Source organism: Larus michahellis, chromosome Z (genome assembly GCF_964199755.1).
Source record: "Larus michahellis chromosome Z, bLarMic1.1, whole genome shotgun sequence".
NCBI lineage: Eukaryota > Metazoa > Chordata > Aves > Charadriiformes > Laridae > Larus > Larus michahellis.
Genome location: NC_133930.1, coordinates 79,707,219 through 79,734,376, shown reverse-complemented (window position 1 = coordinate 79,734,376; position 27,158 = coordinate 79,707,219). Strand labels below are relative to the sequence as shown.

General features: G+C 42.6%; 2 protein-coding genes across 2 annotated transcripts; one reads left to right on the top strand and one right to left on the bottom strand.

Annotated features, from left to right (window-relative positions):
- Positions 1–65: 65 nt before the first annotated feature.
- On the bottom strand, positions 66–15,762 carry LOC141736243 (V-type proton ATPase subunit S1-like protein). The gene is made up of 7 exons (XM_074570144.1): positions 15,598–15,762; positions 9,555–9,595; positions 8,682–8,743; positions 6,676–6,917; positions 2,912–2,962; positions 1,939–2,182; positions 66–738 (listed from the first exon to the last, which is right to left on the bottom strand). The coding sequence occupies exons 1-7, from the start codon at positions 15,690–15,692 to the stop codon at positions 436–438; spliced, it is 1,038 nt and encodes a 345-aa protein (XP_074426245.1). The 5' UTR covers positions 15,693–15,762; the 3' UTR covers positions 66–435.
- Positions 15,763–24,395: 8,633 nt separating this feature from the next.
- Positions 24,396–26,440, top strand: RPS23 (ribosomal protein S23). Its single transcript, XM_074569446.1, has 4 exons — positions 24,396–24,486; positions 24,774–24,933; positions 25,676–25,796; positions 26,244–26,440. Exons 1-4 carry the CDS (start codon positions 24,483–24,485, stop codon positions 26,388–26,390), a joined length of 432 nt encoding a protein of 143 aa, XP_074425547.1. The 5' UTR covers positions 24,396–24,482; the 3' UTR covers positions 26,391–26,440.
- Positions 26,441–27,158: the final 718 nt, after the last annotated feature.

Below are 27,158 nucleotides of genomic sequence, written 5' to 3'. Positions count from 1 at the left end.
CTATTTTGTCACGGTACAGAGCAGGGTGGATGAAGCAAACAGAAAACCAGGAAAAACATTGCCTTCTGAGAGAATAAGCAAAGAGATTTTTTTTATTATAGTACAATTTTTTGCATCTTTATTTAATTTCGAAGTTTCCGTTACTGATTCTCTCTTCAAGACTTGGTAAACTGGATGAAAAGATATGCATTTTGGTTTTGTACTACAGGAATAAACTCCCACGACATGAAATCTCTTTCTCACAATGGAATTTTTTTTCTCTCATTTTGTTACCCAAGGCATCTTTGAGATGGTTATCAATAAATGACAGTAACTGGATAAACAGTCTGTTATCTACTTTTCCTTTCATCAGTTGGTGAAAAATCTGCACAAACTACATACGACAGTGCCAGCAGAAGAAAATACCACTTGTTTCACTCAGACAGACACATACTGCTAAATATAGATTTTACAGAACTCTTGGTTTCTAAGTTCATAGGATTCATTTCCACTGCTTCTCAGGGGCTCTTTCTCATCTCCCATGTCATTGTCTTTCATCTGTGCAAAATAGGCAGGAGAAGCTTTGCATTCATAGTGCCTGTCAAGAGATTTCAGGTGGATCAACATATGAAGAGCATAGGCAAGAACCAGCAGCAGAATCAGCGACATAACCAATCCCATAAGTATTGCTGGGGAGAAAAAGGATGCACAGTCTTTTGCATAGGCAAAATGTCCTTCTTGAACGTTAAAACCTTGAATCTACAAAGAGAACAAAAGGGCTCATATTAAATAAGGTACTTGTGTCTCGGTTACAAACCACTTCATGAATTTGCTCCTGATGGCAGTAAGAATTTTTAATTTAATACCTACATATTGCAAAACTGTATCTATCAGTGCTAGATGGAGTTAATGCTCAGAGTTCATCCAGGTCAGTCTTCTAGAACCTGCCAGCTATTCTAATCCCCTTCACTCTGCGGCCCAAAGGATTTGCAGTTGTGTTTTAAACAAAATCTTCTATGATCACCCCTGATAGCCCAGTAATATTTAATTGTAAGCGTAGTACCTTTCAAGTTAATGGTGCATTTCCAGCATCACTTGTTGAGAATCTCCAGAGTCTTTGTTTCAAACTGCATAAACTTCAACATGACAAACAAGGAAATAATTGCCTACCCTAATATTAGATTTTTCTCACCTGATAAAAGTGTGTAAATCATCTAAACTACCTGAAGTTGCATACAACTATGGCCAATACCAGTAAGTTTCACGTGTGGCTTCTGTTCTAATATGAAGTTTACCACACTGGCGTTCAGGGAATTGACTGTCTGCTCCACTAAATCAGTCCAGGGGCATTTATCACATGGTGAGAAAAGGGCATCAGCTTTCCCCCTCAATCCCTTTTTTCAGCTATTCGTACCCTATGACTTGGGTATCTAAAAGCAAGACATCCTAGTCCAGTTATCTTAGGCTCCCTTATTGTCAAATGCAGAGAAACAGGCACTTCCAGAAGATGATTAATCTCATCCTAAAATAAGGACCTAAGATGAGTCAGAGGAATTATCCACTGGCTTTAGAGGCAGGCTGGGGTGACTATGATCAGGGCACAAGGTTAAAATTACTAGGCATCAAAAGTTAAATGAGATGAATCTCATACGTGGTGACTGATGCCCTCATTAATGCCAGGTTTAAGAGCCCAGCTCAGACAGATCTAACACTGAAAGTTAAATCCACTCCTCACACTAAAGGGAAACCCAAGCAAGAGACTACAGAAAATCTATACAGTTCTTCATTTCCTTTGACAGAAAGATAAGTATAATAATTTAAGTCTTCATTTCTGTTTCAGGTTCTGTGGAGATCCTATAAACTGTACATGGAAGGTAATTATATTTTCTTGGCAGTGAAGTGCAAAATTCTCCATCAGTCTACCTATGGGACCCATTTGGCATAATTCCATGACATTACCTGGAAATCAATAAAAGTGACTTCCCAAAGCTTAGACAGGTCATTTGCAGAGCTGGGTATGAGAAGTGCATCATATCTCTGCAAGCTGCTCACATGCTCACAGTGGTAGGAGTAACTTGCCGGTGCATATATTCTGGTTGCATTAAACGTTGCTTGTATGGAGTGGTTGTAAAGAAGCTGCAGTCTGTGTAAACTGAACCAGTTCTGAACAGACAGCTCGTAATAGCTGGTTGTTAACAAGAACCTGAAATTATTGTATGGGGAAAAAAGATTGATAAGAAAGCAAGTCTAACTAAGGGCTGCAACTATTAAATTCACATGTTGAACAATCTTAGAAGGCACACTGGTATTATACTAGTGTTTCACCCATTTACACCAGTGTGAGCTCTAGCTCCTTCTATTTACTCTCGAAAATGATTTGAGTTTCTTCATTGTTGCGGCTGAAGGAGTTTGCTGCTCTCCCACACACTGAGAGGAAAGATGGGGGATTTTCCCTAAATGACTGAGAAAAAATGGTACAACATTGATATTGTACTTCCATCCAAGATACAGAAAACTATTTACCAAGAAATGCTGTTTTCTTTGATCACCAAGAAGCAAACATAAAGTCAGTCACAGTCTGATGCCTGAGCAGCCCACACTATCAGTTCTTGTGGCAAAATTCCCAGACAAAAATGTAGCTAATTAGCAAGGTTTAGCCAAAATCTCAGACATGGGAAGACTCTATGCAAAAGAGATGACCTGAACTTTTCTCGTGAATGGAAAAGTCAACACAGAAGAAGAAATGCCTCAATAAAACAAGGAAGGCAAACGACAGACCTATTAAATGCAGGTGGCTTGATTATACAATCAACAGTTCTATCACGTCATTTTTGCTTACACAAATTCTCCTAAAACAAATGGCACAAACAACAGCAAAACAATGGGTATTAACACATGATTATCTAATATTTTTTTTATCAAATAAACTTACCTAATAACAAGTCCCTTTAGATTGCCAACGTCACCAAACTTCAGAGAAAGCCTAGGTCAAAAAGCAAGTAACATCAGGCTAGCTGAAAACTCCAGAAATCTCAAGAGAAAAAGCAGCACAGAAGATTAAGCATAGTTATAAATGAAGCCTTTTGCTCAGTATACCTTTGAAATCAGTTGGAAAAAAAACCTGAAAGGATTAAATCTTCCTCCATTGAAATTCAGAAGTCCACCTGTTGATCTGAACAAGGCCTAGACTATCCAGAAAGGACAGAACTGCATGCTTAACTTTCAACACAATTCAATCCCACTGCTTCCAAAATCAGTTGACAACTAGGTTCATTTGATCTGTGTTCTCCTTCTCTAGCCCTGATATCTTAGTCGTGTATCATGTCTGTGTGCCATTAGAAAGCATAAACAACCACACTATTCTCATCTTTTTAAATACTAGAGCATAAAAAATGCAGATGCCATTTCAGTTAAAATTTCACACGTGTTCATCATTAGAGCAATATAAATACACTGACTGTGAGGTAGATGCTCATCTGTGGTAAGCATGGGCACCTGAAATTCACTAAATTGAAAGGCCCCAGCAGGTTAATTGTAAACTAACGTATGATCTACTATCCTTCCACCATCTCTGGAATTAATGCACTGTAGCACTGCATGATTAAGTGGCATACATTATTTTTGGTTGTTTAACAATAATATTTTGCCTCTTAAAACCTGCATAATAGATTCTCATTGTTGACATAAACTTTTCAGACCAAGTTAGAGACAAAATATAGTGAAAACGTGAAGCATCTGAAAGACTTCCAAACTTAAACATGAAGAATATTTAAAAAAAAAAAACAACTAGCCCTATGATTTCATAGATCTACATTTCTTCTTGTACCTTGACTAACACTGGTCCAATAAGCCAGGACACTGGAGCTAGACTATCACTTGCTTTATTGCAAAGGGAAATCATAGATAGTTGAAGATCAGAGACAGGCAAATATGGCATTTAACTCACTGGCTCAATCCAGAAGTTAGTGCATAAAAAAACCCCATCGGCTGGATTATTATATTCATATGGCAAATGCATATGTGTTTGATGTCAAACATTTTGTTTGACTGGCTCCAGCTACTTTGCATTGATTAGACAGTACAAGCCAGTTTGGAAGCTGGCCTAAAGCCAGAACAGAGTATTGTCTTAACAAAGAAGGCTGGAGAAGGGAGAAGTTTAAGGGGCTTTTCTGGGGTGAGAAAAACTGGGCAATGCATCGTGTGAGCACTCAGCCATCCACTGTCATAATTTAGGTCAGTTCTTAAACCTGAGATTACAGAGTAACATTCAAGCCAGTTTTTCCCTTTCTTCCCCGCTACGGTCACATGCAGGCTGACTGAAAGTCTACCCAAGGCTCATATTTGGCAATTACGCTGAGCCTACTGGCTCATGAGCCAAGATTATGCATTTTCCTATCCATAGAGCATGACTTCTACATATAGGGACCTCGATCGCTACTTGGATGCTGTCAGTGGCAATGAATGAATGGATACTTGAAACATACAGTTTCTAATGACTTGATATGTGGAATCTAGCAGAGATGCCACGGATCTGTCAAATGTCCTGAAAAATCCCTCCTAGCAAGATCTCCCTTCTTTGTTAGGATTCTGGAGCACATTCAAAGGGCTGGAGTTAGTGGGAGTAGTATTTCTTAATGTATCCCAAATAAGCAAAGAAAAGAGGACAAAATGCTCAGTAGTCACAATATGTCTCTTGACCCCAGCAAAACCATGCCAGCCTCAGCTTCAAAATAAGCATCAAGGTCCTGCCTGCCTTTAGCAGCTGTGTCCCTATTTTGAGGCTACTCAGAAACCTATGGGGGAAACAAAGAGAAAGATCAAAAGACATGGCATATAAGATGGCTCTGGACCCACAGATTTTGAAATCAAACTTCAGATACGGTGAAACACTCATAAAAGGCATGTCAAGGGTATGCTGCAGAGTAGTTCTGCTTCCCAACTCTTCCTGTAGCTTTTTTAATGAATATTGTGTTCTATAAATTCCCAAATATATTCCAACATAACACAACAAGCAGAATATACAGCCCTGTGGTGGGCTGACCTCAACCAACAGGTAAGACCCACGCAACCACTCACTCACTCTGCCCACCCCACAGCAGACGGGAAAGAACAGGAACAGCAAAAGACAGAGCACTCATGGGTCAAGATAGATTTTAGTAAGTGAAGGGAAAAGGAAAAAAAAAAAAAAAGATCAAAGTTTTGCAAGGGCAGTCACTGACCATCTCCCATAAGCAGACCAATGCCCAGCAAATCTCAGCAATGGCCACCCTGGAAGACACAACCACTACCTACTTCTTCCTCTACCCCAGTTTTTATTGCTGAGTATGACATTATATGCCAGAGAATAAATATGACTTTGGCCAACTCAGGTCAGCTGTCCAGGCATTGTCCACTCCCAGCCCCTTGCCAACCTCAACCTACTCACTGTGGGGGGGCAAAGTCACAAAACGAGAAAGCCTGGACGCTGTGCAAGCACCGCTCAAAAAAAAAAATTAATCCATTCTCTACCTCTGCCTTTCAAAACAGTGCTGGATTAGTTCCCACGCTGATGACGTAAAACTCAGACTGCCCTGTTAAATACTATGATACCACAAGCAGAAAACATGGCTTCTTTTTCAATTATACTTTTAGTTTTCTTGTAATCTCACTAAAATTTCTGTGCATCTTGGGTTATCCTTTACAGATGTATAATTTCTGTGGAAACATGTTTAGATGTACAGGTGAAATGTTGTATAGGAGCTAAATGAAACTGCTGGGTTTGGTCATGTTATTTTTATTCTTGTGTGTCATTACAGATTTAAGCTCCATTTATGGGGTAGACTCAATGCTCATGTTCAGCACATACCCAGCTAGGTATTCACCTCCTAATTTTTAGACTGTTGCCTACCTGAGTGGAATCCACAACCTGATATTAGACACGAAGCCAGCAAGCACGGTGGGAGAGAACTGCTCAGGTACACGACAAAGGAAATCAAAAAACCTACATGCCTTTCTAGTATAGCCATGGGATTGGAGAATTTTGGAACCAGTTAGGTTAATATATGGCTGTCACTCAGGTTTAGCTGAAGCAAAGCATTGTGCTCTTCATGCTGAAGAAATTAATGACAGACTGGGATGCAGAGTTCAGGTTTTCTGAGACTCTTTAGGTCTCATGCAAACCTGCACTGAATTCACTCTTTGGCTTCAGCAACTCATGGATCACATCCTGGGACTTGGGGCTGCCAAACTATGTTTCTAATTACACATTTGCACCTTGTACCAGTGGTTTATATTATTGATGGCACACATCCTATGAAGGGATAACTAGTCATGCAGAGCCAGCCCCTAAGCCGCCATATTCAGCAAAGGATCCACTATTCAATCTCCTAAGCGGCTACGTAAACCAGCTGGAAACTAAAGAGATCGACAGCTTCAGCCTCACAGGCACTAAGAGCAAAACTGGCTGGCCACAAGTATTGGCTACACCACTGCAAGAGACGGAGACAGCTATGTACATCTGTGTGCCCCATGAAAGACTGGTCTGAAAGTATGATCTTACCCATGCTGTCCTGCTGCCCGCAACATCAGGACATTATAGGAAAGAGCTTGCCCCTGGGGGTCTGAACCACATATTACAAGGTCCGTTTCCTTCAGCATGTGTTTACTAGACTTGTTATCTGGTACTAGTTCCATTGGCAGAGTAGAATGCCACCTTACATTGCATTGTCTTCACTGCAGTTTGAATCTCCAACATCCACTGTTGCATGGACACCAAATGTCTTCTCTGTCAAATCCAGCTGCGTGTGGTTTTCAAACTTAATCATGATCCTCTTGGCCCAGAATAGAATGCAGGGGATGCCATTAACCGTGACGTTGAGAGGACTGTAGTGGCTGTGTGTGAACGGCCTCCAGGATGCTCTTTCCCATTGTCCTTTCCTGCTCAAGTTGTAGCTGACAACCTGATTGACCACATAAAAGATCGGTATCAGAAGATGTGTATTCCAGGAGTTACTCTCCATCCTACCAGATTAAACAAGGACAACACTTGGAGAGCATCTGTGGAGCCAGCTCTCAGCCACAACAATACTGAATTGAGGAAGCAGAGAAACCTCTGGCTAACCCCTTCCCACCATGGGAATGGCACCACGCAGACCTCCAGCTCCAGCACAACTGGCCAGAGAACCAATATAAGTTATATTTATTCTACCAGGGTAGTATCACTGGGGCAAACCACATTCTTAGCATGCTCCTATCTCACCATAGAGCTGCACAATATAAAAAATTGAAGCAAAACGAGAAGACAAGGTGCTCACCCCAGCAGAATACTCTCTAGAACACCTGTAAGAATTACTTCAACACACTAAAGAGGGCTCAGCTTGGGCCAAAGACACAGCCTACCATGCCAAAAGCATACTAGGCAGCTGTCCAGGTGAAAGAAATGTCCAAGTCTACTTCTACCTGCAGGCAGTTTGGCTCTTGATGGCTTTAAAACCAGGAAAATGCCTGCTGCAGAACAGGATGGCTCAAGTATGGATCTCTGCCTTTACAAAATCAGTCATTTGCAAGATTAAAACCTGAGGACTGCAGCTTCCGTGTCATCTGTAGACATCAGAAAAATGCTATCATTTCTAAGACAAATTTCATGGCAGAAGGAGGGCAATTTGGCTGTCAGACAACATAATTTGAGACAGTGAGTTAGAGCTCAGAAAGGACTTAAAAATTTAACTGTCATTTCCATATTTCAGACTGAGATTTCCAGACAGCAGCTCTTTCCCATCTACACATATGTGCAATTTGAATACGATATAACATATACAATCTCTGCATGTCTGTTTTGCATGTCATATGATTAAGCAAGTTCAAATCATGTACAAACAAGAGAGGTACTCTGAGTCTCAGTCATAAACAGCATCTTACCAGGCTCCAGAAGGGACGCGGTTAAGCCTCAAAGCTTTGTCTTGGCTTAGTGAGATTTTTTTTTTTCTGTTCAGATTAGCGAATCACATCTCCCAGCTCAGACCCTGAAAGACCCCTTTTGATACTTGACCTTACATATGGCACAAGGCTGCTTTAGGATTAAAATTACTAAGTACTCACAGCAACAAGCTGAAAACAAGGTAAAATCACGGTCAGAAAACATGATGCAACAGCCAGCAGGAAAATGTTGACTATGACTGTCATTTGTATAAATAATAAGGCTGTCTTCTCAGAATTAAAGATGAGAGAGATTTAATGAACAGATTATTTACATTAGATTGCATCATTTACAGGGGTTTTGATACGGAAGCCTTTTATGCTCAGTTTGTGACAAGACCTACAGGCTGGAACTCAGGAAAAACGCCCACTAAATTTAAACAATCAGCAGTTTTACTTCAGCTATTCTTTCAGTACTAAGCGATGTATGCAAAATACTGCAGCAGTCAAATGGCACTGTACAGAATACGGATGACAGGATTTGGTTCTTTTTGTAAAAGCCTGTGCCCAAACTCACTGCCAGCCAGCATGAGCCAGTGACTGCAACTGAAGTCTCACCTCACTCACCTCTCAGAAAAGCAAAAGATACCTTGTACAGCAGGTGGTGAATCAGTACCACATCACAATGATTTAAACAGTTTTGTTGGCTATTGCTTGTAAACAATGCATTATTTAATTCAATAATGCAAATTAAAAGATCTCAACGTGCTGTGAAAAAACTTCACAGATCCAGTTCCTTCAAACATTACCTGTGTAATTGCTACTTGATTTACATTAAATTTTGGCTTCACACCACCATCATAATGTCGACCTGCGGAAGAAAATATGTTATTAGCCTACAAAGAAAACGTTCAATCATTTCTAAAAGCATAATCTTGCATGTTCTTATGCAAACAATAATTATCCCTGCACAAAATGTGTATTTCAGAATACCCGATTTTGTTTTGGAAAATATTTGGCTACGTGCAAATATTGACCTCAAATACATGCATTTTCTAGTTTACTTCACTATAGTCATACAACGAGGTTCCTCTTCTTTTCATTGAACATCTTGCCACCCTTACTGAGAAGAATTTCAGTGTCCCAAAATGACAGGATTCAGCCTACACATGCATTTATTCATCCCAAACACACTTAACAAAAACTCTGTTGTCAAGAGGTGTGTGTTGAATTGCATGGCAAAAGCATGTAACTATGGGTGGGAATTTCTTCCCCGGCACTCTCCAGAGTTGGGAAGCTGTGACAAATAACCTGGCCTGAGTGCTTGCCAGGAGAGTGAAGTTTCACAGATGACAGATCATTTTGTGGACACTCTCACAGCTTCATCCTTGAAACATTTAACTCTGTTTTCATTTGGTTCAAAAAAAAAAAAAAAAAAAAAAGAGTGAATACTTCTTTCTTCTACGTTCTCACTCCATCTCAGAGTCGGTCAGTAAATTATTATTTTAACCCGGAATATCCTCTAAAGGGTATCTTTTAAAGAAGAATATGCTTTAACAATACATTTGACAGAAGAGTCACTAATGTCAACAGAAGAAACATCTGGGAATTAAGATCTTTTACATCCACACTAACAGAAACAGTATCCAGCCATTCAGCCCACTGAAGAAAAATAGCCTTACCATTTCTTTGCAGAGAATCTTGATCTGAAAACACACGTGAACTAGAAGAGAGGAGAAAAATATTTACTGTACAGCATCTGGATTTAAAGTCTGCAGCAAGTTTGCTGGGGAGACCTCCTGTTTCTTCTTCTTTCAATAAAATATTCAAAACGTAACTCAGATCCTTTGTTGGTTAATGCCACAGGGACAAGGCAAATTAATCCTAAGGCCACTGTACCCAGGATAAAAATGCCTCCTTTTCAGAGACACCCCAGGTGAATCAGCCCCACCAGGCATTCGCATGTCCTTACCATATTGATTGAAGGCTTCATTACTCATCTTTTCCCTTTCCATGGGACATCAGTTCTGGGTTAGAGGCTGAACCAGTTCCAGCCCACAAGCAGGAGAACATACGGACAGCGCTGCATCATCCTCAGCCCTCACTGAGGATCAGAAGCAACACATGGAATTCCTCCAGAATAGAGCAAATGCAGTGGGCTAGTATGCTTTAAGCCCAGATGTACAGCCTTCTAAAGACAGCTCCTGAATTGTTTCCAGGCAATCCCAAATCCCATGGAAGTCAGCTGCAAGGTAGAGAGCAAGTGAAGCAAATCTCAGGTAACAACTACCAGGCTCAGGAAATTTTCAGCCTTTGATTATCTTCTTTGGTATAATTTAGGGATAAGTCTTCAGCTGCTGTAAGCATGAACTGCTTTCCTGAACTAGAGAATCAGGCCCAGTAGATTCATATACATCACCAAAAGACCTCCAAGGTCAGACAAAGTCCAAGAAACCAGGCTCCCCCTTAGGACCAGGCTCTCTTCACTCCTTGAGTCACAGGAACACCTTCCTGCCCCCTCCACACCACGGCAGCTTCCCTGGGACATGCAGCCCCCTACTGGGGATTGATCTACTGATCTGATGACACGTGTCTGCTTCTCAAGCCTGCCATCAGCGTTCCCTAGCAGGTGAACACACCAGCACTCCCACAGTCACAGCTGAGTATGGTCCCACAGAGACCCTGTACACCCTGCCCCACCTTTGCCCGCACAGCGCCTTCCAGGCCATAAGTGATGGTGGGACCAGAGCTGCCACTTCACATGGAAATACACTTCCATCTTCTTTTCTTGCCTTGTTTCTTACCGGCTTTCCAACCCACTACAAAAGCAAACTACTTGAAACACCAGCACATAAGAACGAGGGATAAAAGCAGTTTTCAGTACTTATGTGTAAATTGTACCATAAGGTATCTGAATTGCAGGGTCAAGCCTTGACCTCAAAACAGCTGGGTGAACCCACTCCCCAGTGGATTCCCTGGGTAGGGAAATCTGTGTTACCCACTAGCATGTACTGCAGGAGTGATCCCAGCCTAATTTCCATCGCAGCATCCTTACTGGCAGATAAATATGAGTTCGAACAACGTAACACCGTGAAAGGAGAAACGTGGGATGGCTTACAGCCTACCCTGCTTTGCAGACATGCCCTTGCGGCTCTGCCAGTTAGGCAGCTTGACCGCACTGAACCTGGCTTGCCTGAAACCCAAGGCAATATTACCCACTTCAGCAATGCCCAGGTTTCACATGCAATGTGAAACACCCAAGGTTCAGGAGGGCAGGCTCTTTCTTCTGATCAGTGTCTCTCCAGTGAGAATGTCCTTTTGCAGGCATTCTTTCTGCTGCCGCAAATAGATTTCTTGTGTCCCCTTGCAAACTCTTCAAACCCAGAAGGCAAAACAGACAGAAGTGAAGTAAAGTCTGTATTCCAGCTTGTCACTTTGCCGCCAAACACCAGGGATGATGAGCAGCTTTGCTCCAGACCATCAGGAAGGCTGCTTGGTCCCTTCAGCAGCCAGGGCAATAAAGCAGAAGACAGTCTCCAGAGAAAATGTACCACAGCACGAAAAGATAGCCAGGCTCTGCAGCACCGCAGCAGTGACTGTGATCTGAGCTGAAAGAACCTTAAAAAGATCTTAAGTTCAAAAAAAGTTCAATGCAGGTAACACTTCAAAATTAATATGGGAGTTTTAATTACATATAGTGAGACCACCTCTCTCCTCAGTCAGAGCTGTAAATCCCAGGGACTCAAGGAGACTGCGCGCTTTCAGCGTGCGTCCCACTCTCCCTCACCGCACTTTCGGAGCCAGGGTTAGCGCTAAGATGAGGTCTCTAGGCCGCTCGAAGGCCTTGTCCCAGTAGCAAGCGGCCTTCAGAGAAGGGTGGAAATAATCCTGGTTTTGACAGGTAGCAAAAGACATGGCTAAAATGGGCCAAACCTAATTTTCTTCATCAGGTAAAACTCTCTCTTAGGTTGTTTAACAATCAGGAACATGGGTTTTGTGATTTGATGCAGCCTTATTTTTCTTTTCTAGTCTTCCTTCATGACAGATTGTGCCTTCAGGCTGGAAAAGGCAATTTTGGGGCATTTTTTTCATGGTAATAGCTACAAAAATGAGGCCCACCAAAAGGAAATGTAAATTTTTTAGTTATACTAACTGCAGTTGTATTTAGTTGTACCTATCTATATTTAGTTATACTTTTAGCTCCTCCCTATATACATAATGAAAAGCTCATAGCCCATTACTCCAGTTTGGAAATCACCATGTGTAGTGAGCAGAGTAAAACATTAGGATGAGGGGACACTGGCGTAAAGCTGTGTAATTCATTTAATTCTCTCACTGGACTTGAAAGTTTTTTATGTTGTTCTGGGAAGTGGAAGGATGATTTTTGTTTTCACAATTGTCAATTTAAAAAAAAAATCATTACTTAGCTTCCTATCTGGGATAAGGCTAATACCACGGTGATGCTCATTAAATCACCTTGAGGAATGCTAACTGATAGGCAACACCACGCCTTGAGGAGAGCATACAATGAATATATGAGGCAGATGCCCCTGTGGGGTTACATCCTGAGCAGAACAGTTATAGCCGGCCCCCACGCAGCCCACGGGCTCGTGACAACGCAGTTCGACTCCCCTGCATCCCATGTAAAACCACAGCAATGTGCAGCTGTGCTGCTCCAGAAGAAATGTCAAGTGTCTGCTCTCAGCATGAAGATACTCAAATATAGATGAATGTGCACAGCTAATGAAATATTCATGCTTTCATAAGGAATGCAGCAAAGACAGTGACCCAGGAACCACAACAAAGTACTTTAGTATGATAAATACGATCAGCCATATGGCAGGCACACTTGGGAGGCTGGCGGAGGCGCACAAGTGCAGTAACTCCACCTAGGCACTCCTCTTTGTTATTCTGTTCATTAGCAACACTGGCTGCCTCCCTTCCTCCTGTACAATGCATGCAGCCCCGTTGGAGAAAGGAGAGGGAAAGCCATCGCGGCAAGGCCTGCAGTCTTTGCTTTGTCTTACTAAAGCCAGATTGCTATGGCACAGTCTATTCAGTGGCTTAAGGGGAGGATCATCTCCCCATTTCTGAGCAAGCACAAGTTGATGTTGATGTTATCGTGTCTGTCAGCTGCCTTTGACACTCATAACCCTGAGGTGTCACAGAAGTGTGCGGTCTGTGATGGGAACAAGTGGCCTTCAATAGCCATCCTGCTGTCAAATCAGCAGCCTCTCCAGTCAAAAGGCAAGCTGGGGAATTCACAGGTGACCTCTGGCAGCAGAGCCCTTTTGCCCTCAGCTGGAGCATGTTTCACTGAATAAAAGCATTGAAAGAAAAAACAGGAAAATAACACATTAAAAATATGTACTCCCTTTTGCCTATAAAGATGTTAATTACATATGCAAGAGACAGGAAACTAGCTAGCACTAGAGCCGCCTTCTCCATTGCCTGCAAAACTATCAGCAAACAGTGGCTAGACCGACAAATCAGTGACAGCAAATCATTTTTAGCACAATGAATTAGAGACTAGACTTTTAAATTTATCATTTTTTTCAGCCACTCTACCCTAAAACTTCAAATTCAGTTGCACACATGCTATATGTTGTGATGACTAATATTTTTCCTTAGCAATTCGTAAATAACTAGCCCAGATACACCCAGACATGTATGTTGAATTTACCATACCAAGTATGTCAGGAACCCACATGAAATTGGATTAGCCCTAATACAAAGCACTGGAATGACTAATCACTATGTAAACCCAATTAAATAAGATTATAAGTATAAAGAAGTGTAAATTCCCTCTTATCAGATGACATTATCCATCTACATAAGATGACCAAGTCTGGCTTGTTCGTCTGAAAAAGTTCATGCAGACTCCAGCCCTTGAAGACCTTCACGTGCACAGTCTTTTACCGACTGAAAGGATCCACGTGAATAAGCCTGGCGCTCAACGGTGATTGAGTGTGAAGGCCATGGACAGTTTTCAAAACATTACGTTAAAGGAAGCCATATTCACAGTGTCTTTTACTCTTCATATCGCTGCTCTGACAAACTGCATCAGACAGCAAAATGTACTCTACCACAGGATTTCAATTCCTACACAATTATCACACTAATACTAATATTGTCCAGCTGCACACTACCTCACTGGCTGCTGAACTACTTTCAAGTAATTTATGAAGCTTTTATTGAAAAATAACATGTGAACCTTCAAAGGCACTAAAAACAAAGTTATGATGAAAGGTGATGAATGTTTGCTGAACGCCTGGTAGCAATGAACTGGCTGTAGTCCTAGGGGCATTGGTCAAAAGTAATTTCAATCAAGTTATTAAAATTATAAATGTGTAAACCTGGGATCCCAGATTCAGGGCAAAAGCTAGTTCCTTCTAAGAAACATTCTAACACAAAATGTTATTAAGTTTTAAATGTATTTATTTAAGTTCTAGCATTAAGAAATATCTACAAAGCCCATGATTCCTATAGTTTTTAAATTTTAAGTATTCTGTGTCATATTTTGGTAGCCTCCTGTGTGGAGACAGATTTACATAATTATTTTACAATGTACTGAGTACTGGGGTTTGATTTGCACTTTATTGGATGTTTGATAAGAACTGGATCAGAATGACAAGATACCCAAGCTTTCATTTTTAATATAAAAAAAAAGAAATTGAGCTCACAGAACTTCCAGCACATTAACACTGTGTAGGCACAATCCCATCTCCACTGAATGCAAAGGCAAAATCCCCATTTGATTCAGTAGCATCAAGAGTCATTTCTTAATATTTATTAGAATAAAGTTCATGTAATGCTTCACTGCTTGCTCTCTCTCAGATTTTTATCTGATTGCAGAAAAGTGCAATTATGCTAAGAAGACGTTAACAAATCTGAAAACTGGCAGAGCAGAACAGCAAGTAAGCTGTTTAAATGAAAACATATTGCAGTATTTATTGGTAACTGACTACCAGATCTCTTAATACAAGCTTAAGCAAATCACCACATGTCCTTCTTGCCTTAAATGCACAGATTTTACTGCCAGCTGTGATCTTCATCAACATATTTGATCTGTGTGTTATTAGTGACTTTGGGGCATGATTCAACTAATACAGTTTAGGCTGTTTTCACTTTTGTAATGCTTGGCTCTAGGAAGTCCTGTCTTTTCCCTGCTATGATTTGGGCTTCCTATTTATATTTCATTAGAGAACAAAACAGCACTATAAAAAATGATAAATCCAAATCTCTACTAACTTCATAAGTTTAATACTTCTTTGCAATATTGAATTCATGCTTCCAATATTCATTCCATACAAGTAGAATATTTTAGCACCTATGCTCCTTGGAGTAGTTTTCACACCCTTGCTGTTATACTATTTATAACTTTGTTCTTACACACCCCAGAGAAAGTCAGGGTAAGAGTCATTAAAATGTAATGAAATATAAGACAGATGCCCAGAAAACACCCATTTTAAAACCACCATTTCTAGTATTGTCTATAAAATTGTTTTAAAGTTACATTTTTAATGCAGTGTAGACTTCAAAATAATTCATTTCTGGATTATCCCCAGGTGTTTTCAAAACTGAGAAGAAAATTAAAATCATGTCCTGACATTCTAAATTGCAATTGAATCTGCTTCTATACAGCACAAATGACCAAATTACACCATTTACAACATGCACTCAACTCCAACAACGGAGTTTGTGGATACACACTCCATTACTGACCTGCCGTCCATCGTCGCAATCATTTGCTCCACAGACACTGTGAATCCCACATACAGAAAGAGGAGCAGGAACCAAACGGCAGCGTTTCTTTCCATTGAGAAGAGAGCCAGCCCCTCCACAGACAGCACATCTGCTCCTCTGGTCCAGCGGGCAGCTGGGCACCCACGCTCTGCCCGGCAGCCTGACGAGCAGCAGATACAGCCAATCGGGGCCAGGATTCACCGCTCCATCACTGCACCGGTACCCACGGGAGGAATTCCTCATGTCCTCAGATTTATTCTGACAGCAGACACCTACTGCGGCCACCCTCCTGCTTCCTTGTGAATTACAGATTACAGTCTGGGGAAAACTGTAGCAGGATGTGAGCTGTTCGCTAAGAAAAAAATAAATAAAATCAGATAGTGTCTCCATGCTTTAAAATCACATTGAAGAGCACTTCTTATCTGTATTCAACCCTAACCTTAAAGAAAGGTGAAGGTGCCATTTCCAAACAGCTTCAAAATTTCTCTTTCCATATGACAACCAGAGAATTACATGTATTTTAAAGTCTTGTAATACCTTCAGAGTAATAATATTATCCCCATTTTAGAGACGTGAAAGCAGACATAGCAAGTTTAGAAGTTAAGTATTTGGAATTGGTTTCCTATCTTCTGCTTTAATTCAGTTTGTTCATGTCCAGCTTTCTCACTCAATTGTTTTTATACTTAGAGATAACTCTAAGCCAGACCACAGTTGCTAAATGCCCACATAATTACAATGCCTCTGTTTCCGGACTGTCAGACAGAGACACCAAGGTGCATTCACATCACTGTGAATACAGCAGGTTGGTTCTGGGATGGGTGATTCTTAAAACATAAGAGGGTCTCAGGCACCGGTACGTCCTCTGCGGACCCTCAGTCCTCATCAGCCTTCTCAAAATATACATCAGCCGTGCACATGATGGCAAAGAAGAGGGCAGTTTGAGATGACTCCTCAAACTCTACGACCCACACGTGTTCTCCACACATTACTCACTAACTGCAGCTTGCATTCGAAGTGTCTACACAGGATCAGGAAAGCTGAAATCAGGATATTTACTGGTGGACTGGGCACAATGACAGCGCTCTGCAGCACACTTATGTGCAGTCTGGCCACCTTCATGAACACAGCCATGGATCTGTGACCAGCCTGGAGGGAACTCGGGGGCCCAAGCAGAAATGGGTTTTTGGTGCCTGCCTTCAGTGTGGGCAGCTCACTCTCGAAAGAAAGCTCGGACCAGTGCTTGGCTGACATTTAGTCCCACTACACCCTTCTCCACTTAAATATCAGACAGGACATCGTCACAACCCGCTCCTCCTAACAGTTGTATTATGTGTATTAATGTACATGTATACCTACCTATGTACACACATACCCTATACACCCCCACTGCTTTCTTCCTTGGCAGCTAACGTCACCTACGCACTGATGTGATCACGCAGTAAGCCCTGCTTCACTGATTAAGAGCTCTTGCCTATTGCGTTCCAGATATAAGATAAATATAGGGGCTTTACCATTGTAACTATTAAAAAGGATTTACAATCTTAATTCATTCTCTGACAGTGACACAGAGAGTATTCACTAATCTTTAAAATCTCTGAAGAGCTTCTCCTCAATAGTACTGCTTCTATCCGCTTTAAGGAGGAATCCAGATACTTATGTGAGAATCCCAGCTTGAAAAATAAGATAAAGGAACGTAGTGATAAACAAGTACCAGTTGAAAATAACCTCTAAATGTTCTGTGAAGCACCAGAAATATATGATGCTAAACTTCAGTATTTACACCAGCAGAGAGATACAGCACAGCTGAAAATTTTAAGCAGCCCTGGCAAGAGGCAGAAGTATCACACGCTCCTTTAAAAACTGTGAAGCCACTAATGTCACTGGCCTGTTAAATGGTTCAGTACTCATGACCCATACTCCCTCTGAAATAAGTGGGGGGAAAAGGCATAGAGAGGCTTTCTGATGGATGGTGCCTTGAGATTTCGTTCATGCACAGCTATTTTCTAAGTATTCTTCATCAGCATGGTAGCAAAAGCAAAGAAACAAAAATGCTGAAATAGAAACCAGTATGGCACAAATGAACAAATAACATGTCCTCTGAAAGCACAGAAAGTTAGAGAAAGTAGTATAAACAACACATGGAGCACATGGCAGGCCACAGATAAAGTCAGTACAGGCTGAATCCAAGAAAATGTTCTGTAGTCCATTCTATGACAACACAATATATCTTTAATAGTACTTCCAGCCTGTGCGTTTCCGTGCTGCTATTAATTTCTAGAAGGAGCCTGCCTTCTTAGACCACCATTTCACAACATCAAAGAGGGGAAAAGTAGACATCAATTTGCTCAGAAACAAAGGGGGTTTTGCAAACAACCAAGAAAAGATGTAATGCCGAACTGCTAACATAGGTTAAACCAGTATAAGTAAGTGAAAATATACTGACTTCCTCACTATACACTACCACTATGGGTGCTGATAGTATTTCACTGATCAGCAGTCATCATCTGAAGAAATGGCAGAAGCAAAGAGCATGAAGAAAAGTCTTTCCTTACCTCTTGACACTTGCTAATAATAGTAATAATAACAACAACAGTATTAAACATTAAAAAGTTGCTTTTTTACAAGGTTCAACCATAAACAGGCTCATGTGGTATCTAAAAAGAAATGAGATCCACTGAAAGCAAAGAAGTCATCCTAAGTATTTACTTCATTCTGGTGAAGAATGACAACAAAACCATCACCTCTGCATTACTGAGTTCAAAAAGTAAACTTCAATGGAGCCTTACATGCAGTAGTCCTGCTAAGGGCATGATTTGATGAGCTACTGTGATTCAGTGGACAAATCGCTGTCGTACATTTGCCTGTTCTACACTGAAACCAACCAACCAAAGCTTGCTAAGCCACATGCCTTCACCACATTGGACAAAGGGTGAACAGAGGACCATGGCCAAGCCCACATACTGTTTTACGGAACACACAAGGTCACATTCAACTCCACAATTCATCCAATGAGCCTCCTGCAGGACAAAGTCAATGGGAAGTCAACAGTTTTATTTACATCCTACAAGATGGGCCATAATGAACTAAAAGAGGCCAACATTCCAAAAAACAGGATTAAACTGCTGTTTATCAACTTCTTTTCCCACTCTGGCAGTAAGTTTTACTCGCTATTACTGTTCATACAAAACTCATCCTTTGATGATAAAGCAGCTATCAGTTGTTTCTCATTTGGCATCATGGCAGTTCAGGCACTTCCACTGCCAGGGAGGCAGCACAGCAGATCTAACCGTACTTTAAAGACTGCTCTTTTTTTGTATCTCCCTCACAGAAAAGGTAGTTAAGAAAGCAGATGACAACTATATTCAGCGTAAGGGCTCACAGTTTTGTGACGTTTGTGAAGCAAACCATCAGAGACTGATAGGTTAGCCAGTCTGTATTGCTGGCATCCCACACATCCCCGAATGTGCCACCACAGTCCAGCAAACCCCCTGTCAAACAGAATGATCACATAAACGTTGATGGAGAACCCGAGATGACAGCTGTTCTGTCTGATGCTGCAATGATTATACACACGCTGAGTTTGCATGCAACAAATGAGACTGCAGACACAATTTTAAACATGGATAATTTATCTATTTGGCTAACGTCTCCTCAGGCAGACAATGGCACACTTCATTTTCAACACAGTTTATAGTTACCTTCAGATGAAATATCAGGTCACTATGAACGGAGCAGCTTTCTAAAATAACATGACTCAATCAAAGTATGAAGTATCAGCCACTGTACAAGGTACCAGCACTTAATATATCATCACTATTTTTTTACTTTGTGACATGCATTGTTCCTCTGATTCGGATATATTCACAATGCACTGACAATGCAACAGAAGCACGGACAGAAAATTGGCCTTATATATAGAAACAGCTTGTCTCAGTTCCAACAAAATCCTCTCTCTGGGCAACTAATTTGCCTGCAGGCCTTTCAGCCTTCATCTCCACCACACAGGCTGGGATGATGCAAAAATAAATCCTGTTACAACTCTCTCTTTTGCCTCCCTTCTACTCCTTGCACCCTTCCCATAAATCCCAAAGGATGCCATCCTACCTCCAGAAATCTCCGTACAGACTCCAGGCCCTACTACAGCTGGTTGGGATGAAGACTGGATCAAGAATGAAGCTTCTGATTCTTGGCCAGGGAGAAGACAGACCCCATGAGAGCAGGGCCTTGTGGCTACCTTTGCAAGCGTGGGTCTGCAGAGCCCGGCAGGGGACCTGTCATGGTTTAGGCTGGGCTGGCCACTAAAAGAAATGACAGATGCTCTCTGACTTCCCTCCCAAGTGAGAGAAGAATGAGAGAACAAGAGACTTAGCAGTTGAAAAGAAACTAAACTACTTTAATGAAATATTACTAATTAAATAGTAAAAAGAAAATATAATAATATTAATAAGGAAATAATGAAATATATACAATATATACAAAACCACATCAAGCTCCCAGGATGACAGTCACATCACCATCAGACACTGGGGAAGTCCCAGACTGGACTCTGCAAGAGATGGGAACTGGATTGAGGATCTGGATTCAGGAAAGCATGGATCAGGATCAAAGGCAGACAAACAGACTCCTCCCCGGACGCCGACCATTGAAGAAAGAGGCCTGAGCCTTTGACCCACCAGCTTTTATACGGAGCGTGGGGCAGATGGGATGAAATACCCTGTTGCTCAGTTTTGGGTCCCATGTCCTGTCTGCTCCTCCCCACAGATGCGACCCCTCTACACTTTTCTGCTTCCAACCCTCCAACAGGGCATATAATGAAAGTAGCTGACCTTGTTGGTCAGAGCAATAAGTATAAGCAGGAGCCTTTCTGCATACTATTCCTTGGTATTAATTATAAACATCAGGCCTTATCTCTGCTAGAAGCCGACAGTGTCCTAAAAATATGCTGTTAATTTCAGAGAGTTCAGTTAGTTAGAAGAGGCTTAGCTGAAAAGTAAAATTACAGAAAAGAAAATTGGTTCTGTTTTACCTCAAACCAGGAGAGCACCTGCAGCCAGGAGCGTTGGGGACAGGACCATCCGTGACTGGCACATTGAGTACTGGGGCGCTGGCAGGGACTGACCGTGGGGCTGCCCCATGTGAAGAAACTGCTGCTTAGTGTCCAGTTTGCTCCTCTGTCAAATGGACCTGCAGAAGTGAAGCAGCCCAACTCTGCCATCCTGCAAGGTGTTAATGTCCAGCTGATCCACAACAGCAGGAAAATAATGGCCCTCGTTCCCATCAGTGGTTGCTTGAACTTCATACAGGTAAACAGTCTGCATACAAAGCCAATAGAGCTAACTGACCCAGTGTAACAGCTCAGAAACAGTAATGTTCCTCACCAGATGCTCTGGGGAGTGTAGAACTACTGTGTTCTGATGGTTAGTAAACACGGACTATGAAATCGTCAAGCTCTAATTTTCCAAGTTGAGGCTATTTCAACAGACTCAGGGTACAGCTATTCCACTGTACATACGCATGTAAATTTACCAAAGCAAGTCTTGACTTTATTCTTATTGGTTATTTCAATCAAATCATACAGTTGTTTTTAACAATCTGGTTACTGTTAAATTCTGGGAAAACGATAAAAGTTCTGGTTGCTGGTTTTGGTTGGAAGGGTCACCCTGTTGGTGACATTCATGGACTTCAAGGTTGTCAAAAGTAGCCAGTGTTTCTCTGTTGGGCTTGTACAAGGACAAGAAGAGAAGACCAAGATCATAAGTTCTGTTCGTGCAAGCCAGAGTACTGTCATGAATGCCAGTTTTAGGATCCTTCACAACTCTGAGGTAGCAACAATTTAAGATTTATTAACACGGGCTGTATCATTTTTAACAATCTTAATCATCAGCCAATTATCAGAGTGATTTAAAAAAATTTGCTATAACCAACACAGCAACTTAGTTAAAGATTCAAAAATGGCAAGGTTCACATGAGACTTACAATAATTTCCTAAATCAAATAACACACATACAAATGCAAGACTTAAACAGTGTTTCCTAAATCAAATCGCAGACGCACATACATACAAACAGATACAGAGATTAACCTATATAATTGTTTCTCTTTCTCCAAAAAGTAGTAAATTATTGGTTCCAAACAATCTTCAGAACCTTGAGAAATACAACAGTAGTGAATTACTCACTCCTTTCCTGTGTTGGCACTTGTCAGCAGGCGAGCTCTGAAATCCTTATGAAATTTACTCTTCAAAATCCCTGCAAAATCTAATCTTTGAAATCCTTGTGAAATCTACCCTGAGTGGTGTCCCAACTCAGGGGGAGATACTGGGTCACAGCCTGCTGCGATCCCGCACTATTTGTAGGATCACTATTTATAGGATCACAAGATGATTGACTTTGGTCAGTATTTTTCCATTTTGGTCACAGTTCTTGTCAAGTAATTCCAGTATCTTCCAGAGCAGGCTATGATCCAGGCAGCACGAGTTTCAGGTATGGTTAGGGAGTGCCTAATCATACTAACTCACTGTACTTGTAACCAGGACAAGAAAGTACCCGATTGTCCCAACTCACTGCACTTGCAACCAAGAAAAGAAAGTGCCAGATCGTCCCAGCCCACTGCACCTGCATCAATACAAGAACACAATGTTGGCTGGTCCTGACATCACAACATGGCCCAAGGGGATCTGCACCACCACAAGCACTAATAAACATTTTAATTTTATGATTTTTGTATGCCTCTCTGTGCCCTAATAAATGGTTTCTGTATACAAATATATCCTCTGTGTGTTATAAACACTGGGTGACATATCTGAGTGAACATTTTTGCAACAGATGACACGACCTAAACCTGAGCACTTCTCTTCGCTTTTGGATCAAACAAACAATACTAAGTTTGAAGAACATGGTGAAATGAAGCAAATCTGTCCTAACGGAAGTGACCCAAAGTCCTGCTAAAGTTTAAAAAGAAATAGCAAACCCTAGAGTAGCATCATCTCAATCATCTTTCCTAGATCTTAACATGTTAGTGAATATTTATGAACCAAATGCCATAGTTTGTTTCACTATATTCATTTTATTTATTGATCAATTTCCTTCCTAGTCAGCTTTTAGTATTCCTAGTATTAAGATTGTAAAGCGAAGCTGTAGCATTTTTACAAGGTTAACTTCCCAATTCTTAAAATTACCAAATAGCAATTGCATTCTCCACATTGGATTTGCATCTTCTAAAGAGTTGCTTTTCATAATAATGTTTGCTGCTGAAAATATTGCTGGGTTTTCTGGGTTATGTTTGTTATTTTTGATGGGTATTTTATTATTTATTTAATGGGCTTTGATTAATTATTCTATCCAGATTGAGCGTAAAAACACCCCTGCACGAACAAAGTATGTATTTTCTGCTTAACCTGTAAACACAGCTTGTTTTAATAAAGATACATTTATATCTAATTATTGCTCCTTCACAGCAATCCCAAAAAGGCAAGAGAACGTTCACGACTTTTTCTTTCAGGGAGTGGGCTAACTGCTTGAATGAGGCTGCAGTGCCTGTTCAGTCGGCATCTGCAGATTGCTAGAGTTCGGCAGTATGGACTAACAGTAGCTTTCAGAATTTCAGCTTGTTTCTTTTACAGGATTTTACTCTGGTATAGATCCACTAGTTACTTAACCACAAGTTGGAAATAAGAAACCCTGGCTCAGCTACCATCAGAGCTCCTTGGTATCTCCCTCGCTCACCGTAAATACACCATACGTGAGATTTCTGCTTTTGCTCTCGTTGTGAGCAGGAGTCTGATGAGTACGAAGAAGAACCAAGGGGCTTGGTGAGCTCCAAGAACACTGCTGAAGGAAGGGGCCTCGTGACCTGCAGCCAAGGCCACTCCATGCACAACGGGGACAATGCCACCATGCCCTCCTTGCTTTTAAGACTGCTCCACACCTTTTCCAAGCACTGGAGTCTTCCTCCATTCCTCCTAACCATGGGAAATCATAGAACCGGGGGATGGTGTGGGCTGGAAGGGTTCTTAAAGACCATCTAGTTCCAACCCCCCTGCCATGGGCAGGGACACCTCTCACTAGACCAGGCTGCTCAAAGCCCCATCCAGCCTGGCCTTGAACACCTCCAGGGATGGGACAGCCACAGCTTCTCTGGGCAACCTGGGCCAGAGTCTCACCACCCTCACCGTGGAGAATTTCTTCCTAGTATCTCATTTCCCCTCTTTCAGTTTAAAACCCTTTTCCTATTGCTACACTCCCTGATCAAGAGACCCTCCCCAGCTTTCCTGTAGCCCCCTTTAGGTACTGGAAGGCTGCTGTAAGGTCTCCCCGGAGCCTTCTCTTCTCCAGGCTGAACAACCCTCGCTCTCTTTTCATAGGAGAGGTGCTCCAGCCCTCTGATCATCTCCGTAGCCCATTCCACGTGGGAAGTACTGCAAGCCTCCGTGATGCTACGGGGGAGGGCCGCACAGGCACCATTTGGCGAAACCAGCCCGGCCCTCAGCGCCCTTCACCCCGACTTTCCTCAGAGAAGCTACACCGCCCTTCTGCTGCCACACCTCGGGCGGGCGGGCGGCCAGCCGCCGCACCGCACCCCCCGCCCTCCCCCCTCCCTACGAGGTCGGCAACTCCCAGAAAAAAACGAATTAAAAAAGTTAAAAACGAGCTGCACACAGCACTGAGGTGCCACCACCCCCTGAGGGAACCGCTGTACCGCCCTCCCTCCCGGGGGGGCCGGGCCGGGCCGCCCCACCCGCTGCCGGACGGTATTTTCAGTCAGGCGCGGCGCGGGCAGCCCGCGGCGGGGTCCTCGCGGGCGCACCTAGGCGGCGCGGCGGGGGTGGGCCTCCTTCTTTCGCGCTCGGCAGCCGGCGGGGAAGGATGGGTGAGCGCCGGGCGGGGGACGGGCGGGCCGGGACGGGCAGGGGCTGAGGCGGTGGGGATACCGCGGGAGGGTCCATAGCGCTCTCCTCTCGCTGCCCCGCCAGCTTGCCGCCGGCTCTGAAGCCTCGCGGCCTCGCCGCTGGGTTGGGCGGTAGCGCGGCCGCCGCCATTACACTCCACACGGCCGCTGGGCCTCGGGAGCGGCCGGGCCTCACGGGCCCGGAGTGGGGGTGAGCGGCCCCCACATCCCTCTCCGCCCCCTCATCCCTCACCGCCTTTGTTCCGCAGGGAAGTGCCGAGGGCTCCGCACCGCCCGCAAGCTCCGCAGCCACCGCCGTGACCAGAAGTGGCACGACAAGCAGTACAAGAAGGCCCACCTGGGCACGGCGCTGAAGGCCAACCCCTTCGGCGGCGCCTCCCACGCCAAGGGGATCGTCCTGGAGAAAGTGTGGGTAGAGCTCGTGGGGGGGGGGACCATGAGGAGAGCACACCCCGTGTGCCGGGCGCGGCGGGGGGCTCTGGGTGTCCCGGAGAGACCTCCCGGAGAACGAGGCCTTCGGGAGAGACCTCGAGGAAGAACCACTGCGAAGCTGTTACATTCTCTAAATATGTGAGACGTTTTGCTGCCTGTAACATGCCACATCTGTATGAGCTTCTACGTGCTAGACTGAAAACGTGGTTTATTTTTCTAAGTGGTAATACTGAATGGTATTTTTTCTCATACACGTGTCACTTGAAAAAATTCTGGTTATTTAGAAGCAAAAGAATAAAAACGCCACTTAACTCAGTTTAGGATTTAGGGTGGTGGATTTTCAGTGTGTGTCTTGCATCAAAGAGCCCATCTACTTGTATTCTGGCCTTTTTTTTTCTTTTGTAATTTATAAGCTTCATTGGGACACTGCCAGGGCTCCAAGATATTGCTCCTCTTCCCTCCCCTGCTCCCATGATTTTTATTTACTGAATTAGTATGTGTCTGTAGGTGATTAATTTTAAATTTTTACTCAGTTTAGGAACTGGGCTTTTATGTATTCAGTAGCTGTAAATAGGTAACTAATAGGTTTTGGTTTTGACAAGCAAATAAAAGTTGCAATTAATACGAAGCAATACAATAATGTTTGGTGGTGTAATGAATATCTGCTGGTTTATCACACTGATGTTTGCTAATTTATTTCCATGTGCTTCTGTTTTAGTGGAGTAGAAGCTAAACAGCCCAACTCTGCCATCAGGAAATGCGTCAGAGTCCAGCTGATTAAAAACGGCAAAAAAATAACAGCTTTTGTTCCCAACGATGGTTGCCTGAACTTCATTGAGGTAATTATCAAGAAGTGATCTATAAAAAGTTGTATGTTACAGTAAAGAAATGCATAATTGATGGATGTAGGGGATGGTTAGTCAAGGGTTCATGCCATTCTGCACCACGTGTAGCTTAAAGCTGTAGTGGCAGAGGCAGATGGGAAATGTGAGAGATGTTCTTGTACTTTCCCCTCCCTTAGCAAAGCCAGTTCTCAGCTGTGCTCCTGCAAGCTAAATGTTACCTGGGCTTATGTTTCCTTTCTCCAAAACACTGAAGGGGATAACAGTCCGTTATTAATATAAACATATATATAGCCTTCAGTATTTCTACCCTTTCTTTAAATTTGAGCCACACCCTAGACTTTCTAATGTTACTCGTTTCAGAAGGTTTAATGTACAGGTTTAATGTTTATACTTTTGTAAACCTTGTTTATACCTTTGTAACTCTGTGGTCTTTCCTTGCAGGAAAACGACGAAGTTCTGGTTGCTGGTTTTGGTCGCAAGGGTCATGCTGTTGGTGACATTCCTGGAGTTCGCTTCAAGGTTGTCAAAGTAGCCAACGTTTCTCTGTTGGCCTTGTACAAGGGCAAGAAGGAGAGACCAAGATCATAAATTTAGATTAATTTGCCAAGAATGTCAATAAAACTTTTGGTTGGAAAAAATTCTAAGCTTGTTATTTAAGGCTTAACGTTTTTTAATGGTCTATCTGCAAGTGATGTACCTCAGAGAAGCTGGGGTGTGCTGTCTTTGTTGGTTTTGGCTTTTCCTTCTGTAAGAAATGCTTTGCCATTGAAGGGCAGAGCATCTTTATGACCAGCAGATGAGCTTGAAAAGCACTGCGCTTCCAAATTTACCTTTGTAATGTGTGGAGCAGCACAGCTGTGCTGGGAGGTTCAGAAGTTTACTTTGTAGAATTAAAGGGTGTTTCAGTGCTTTGTGGACTGTCCCTGATTGCCAGCACTTTCATGAAGGCTTCCTCAGCTCGATAAGAGTAGCGAGTGTCTTGCAGTCAGGATGGACTGATAGATCCCTTGAGGCCTTTCTTCCATCATAAACCCTTCTTCCCCAAAGAGGGCCCTGTGAAACAATTCCTGCATTGTTATGCTGCCAGTCGTGCAGAACCGTAAAGATTTTGAAGGTTGGGGTCTAGTGTGACACCAACACTGGGCTAATTCAGGAAGGAGGCTGCGTTGTAGGGGAAGGGGAAGTCTCCAGCATTTGCCTACATAGAGCAGGGAGAAGGAGCGCACTGTGTCACACGTGGTCCTGTACAGCTGCCATGTGCACCAAAAGTGAAAGTGGACTAACTATTTGGTGTCACAGCCTTAATGATCCTAAGGGGCCTGCATCATCACAAATCAGTGCATCGTTAGGGGTGGC

Bases quoted from the DNA above. Each gene is read 5' to 3' on its own strand.
- LOC141736243 (XM_074570144.1), bottom strand. From the start codon at position 15,692: ATGGAAAGAAACGCTGCCGTTTGGTTCCTGCTCCTCTTTCTGTATGTG. The intron at 8,744-9,554 runs GTAAGGCTATTT...TTTCTTCCGCAG, and splicing joins AGATTCTCTGCAAAGAAATG to GTCGACATTATGATGGTGGT. The intron at 6,918-8,681 runs GTAATGTTTGAA...GTGGTCAATCAG, and splicing joins ATCAAGTAGCAATTACACAG to GTTGTCAGCTACAACTTGAG.
- RPS23 (XM_074569446.1), top strand. The intron at 24,934-25,675 runs GTGGGTAGAGCT...CTTCTGTTTTAG, and splicing joins GGGATCGTCCTGGAGAAAGT to TGGAGTAGAAGCTAAACAGC. The intron at 25,797-26,243 runs GTAATTATCAAG...CTTTCCTTGCAG, and splicing joins GTTGCCTGAACTTCATTGAG to GAAAACGACGAAGTTCTGGT.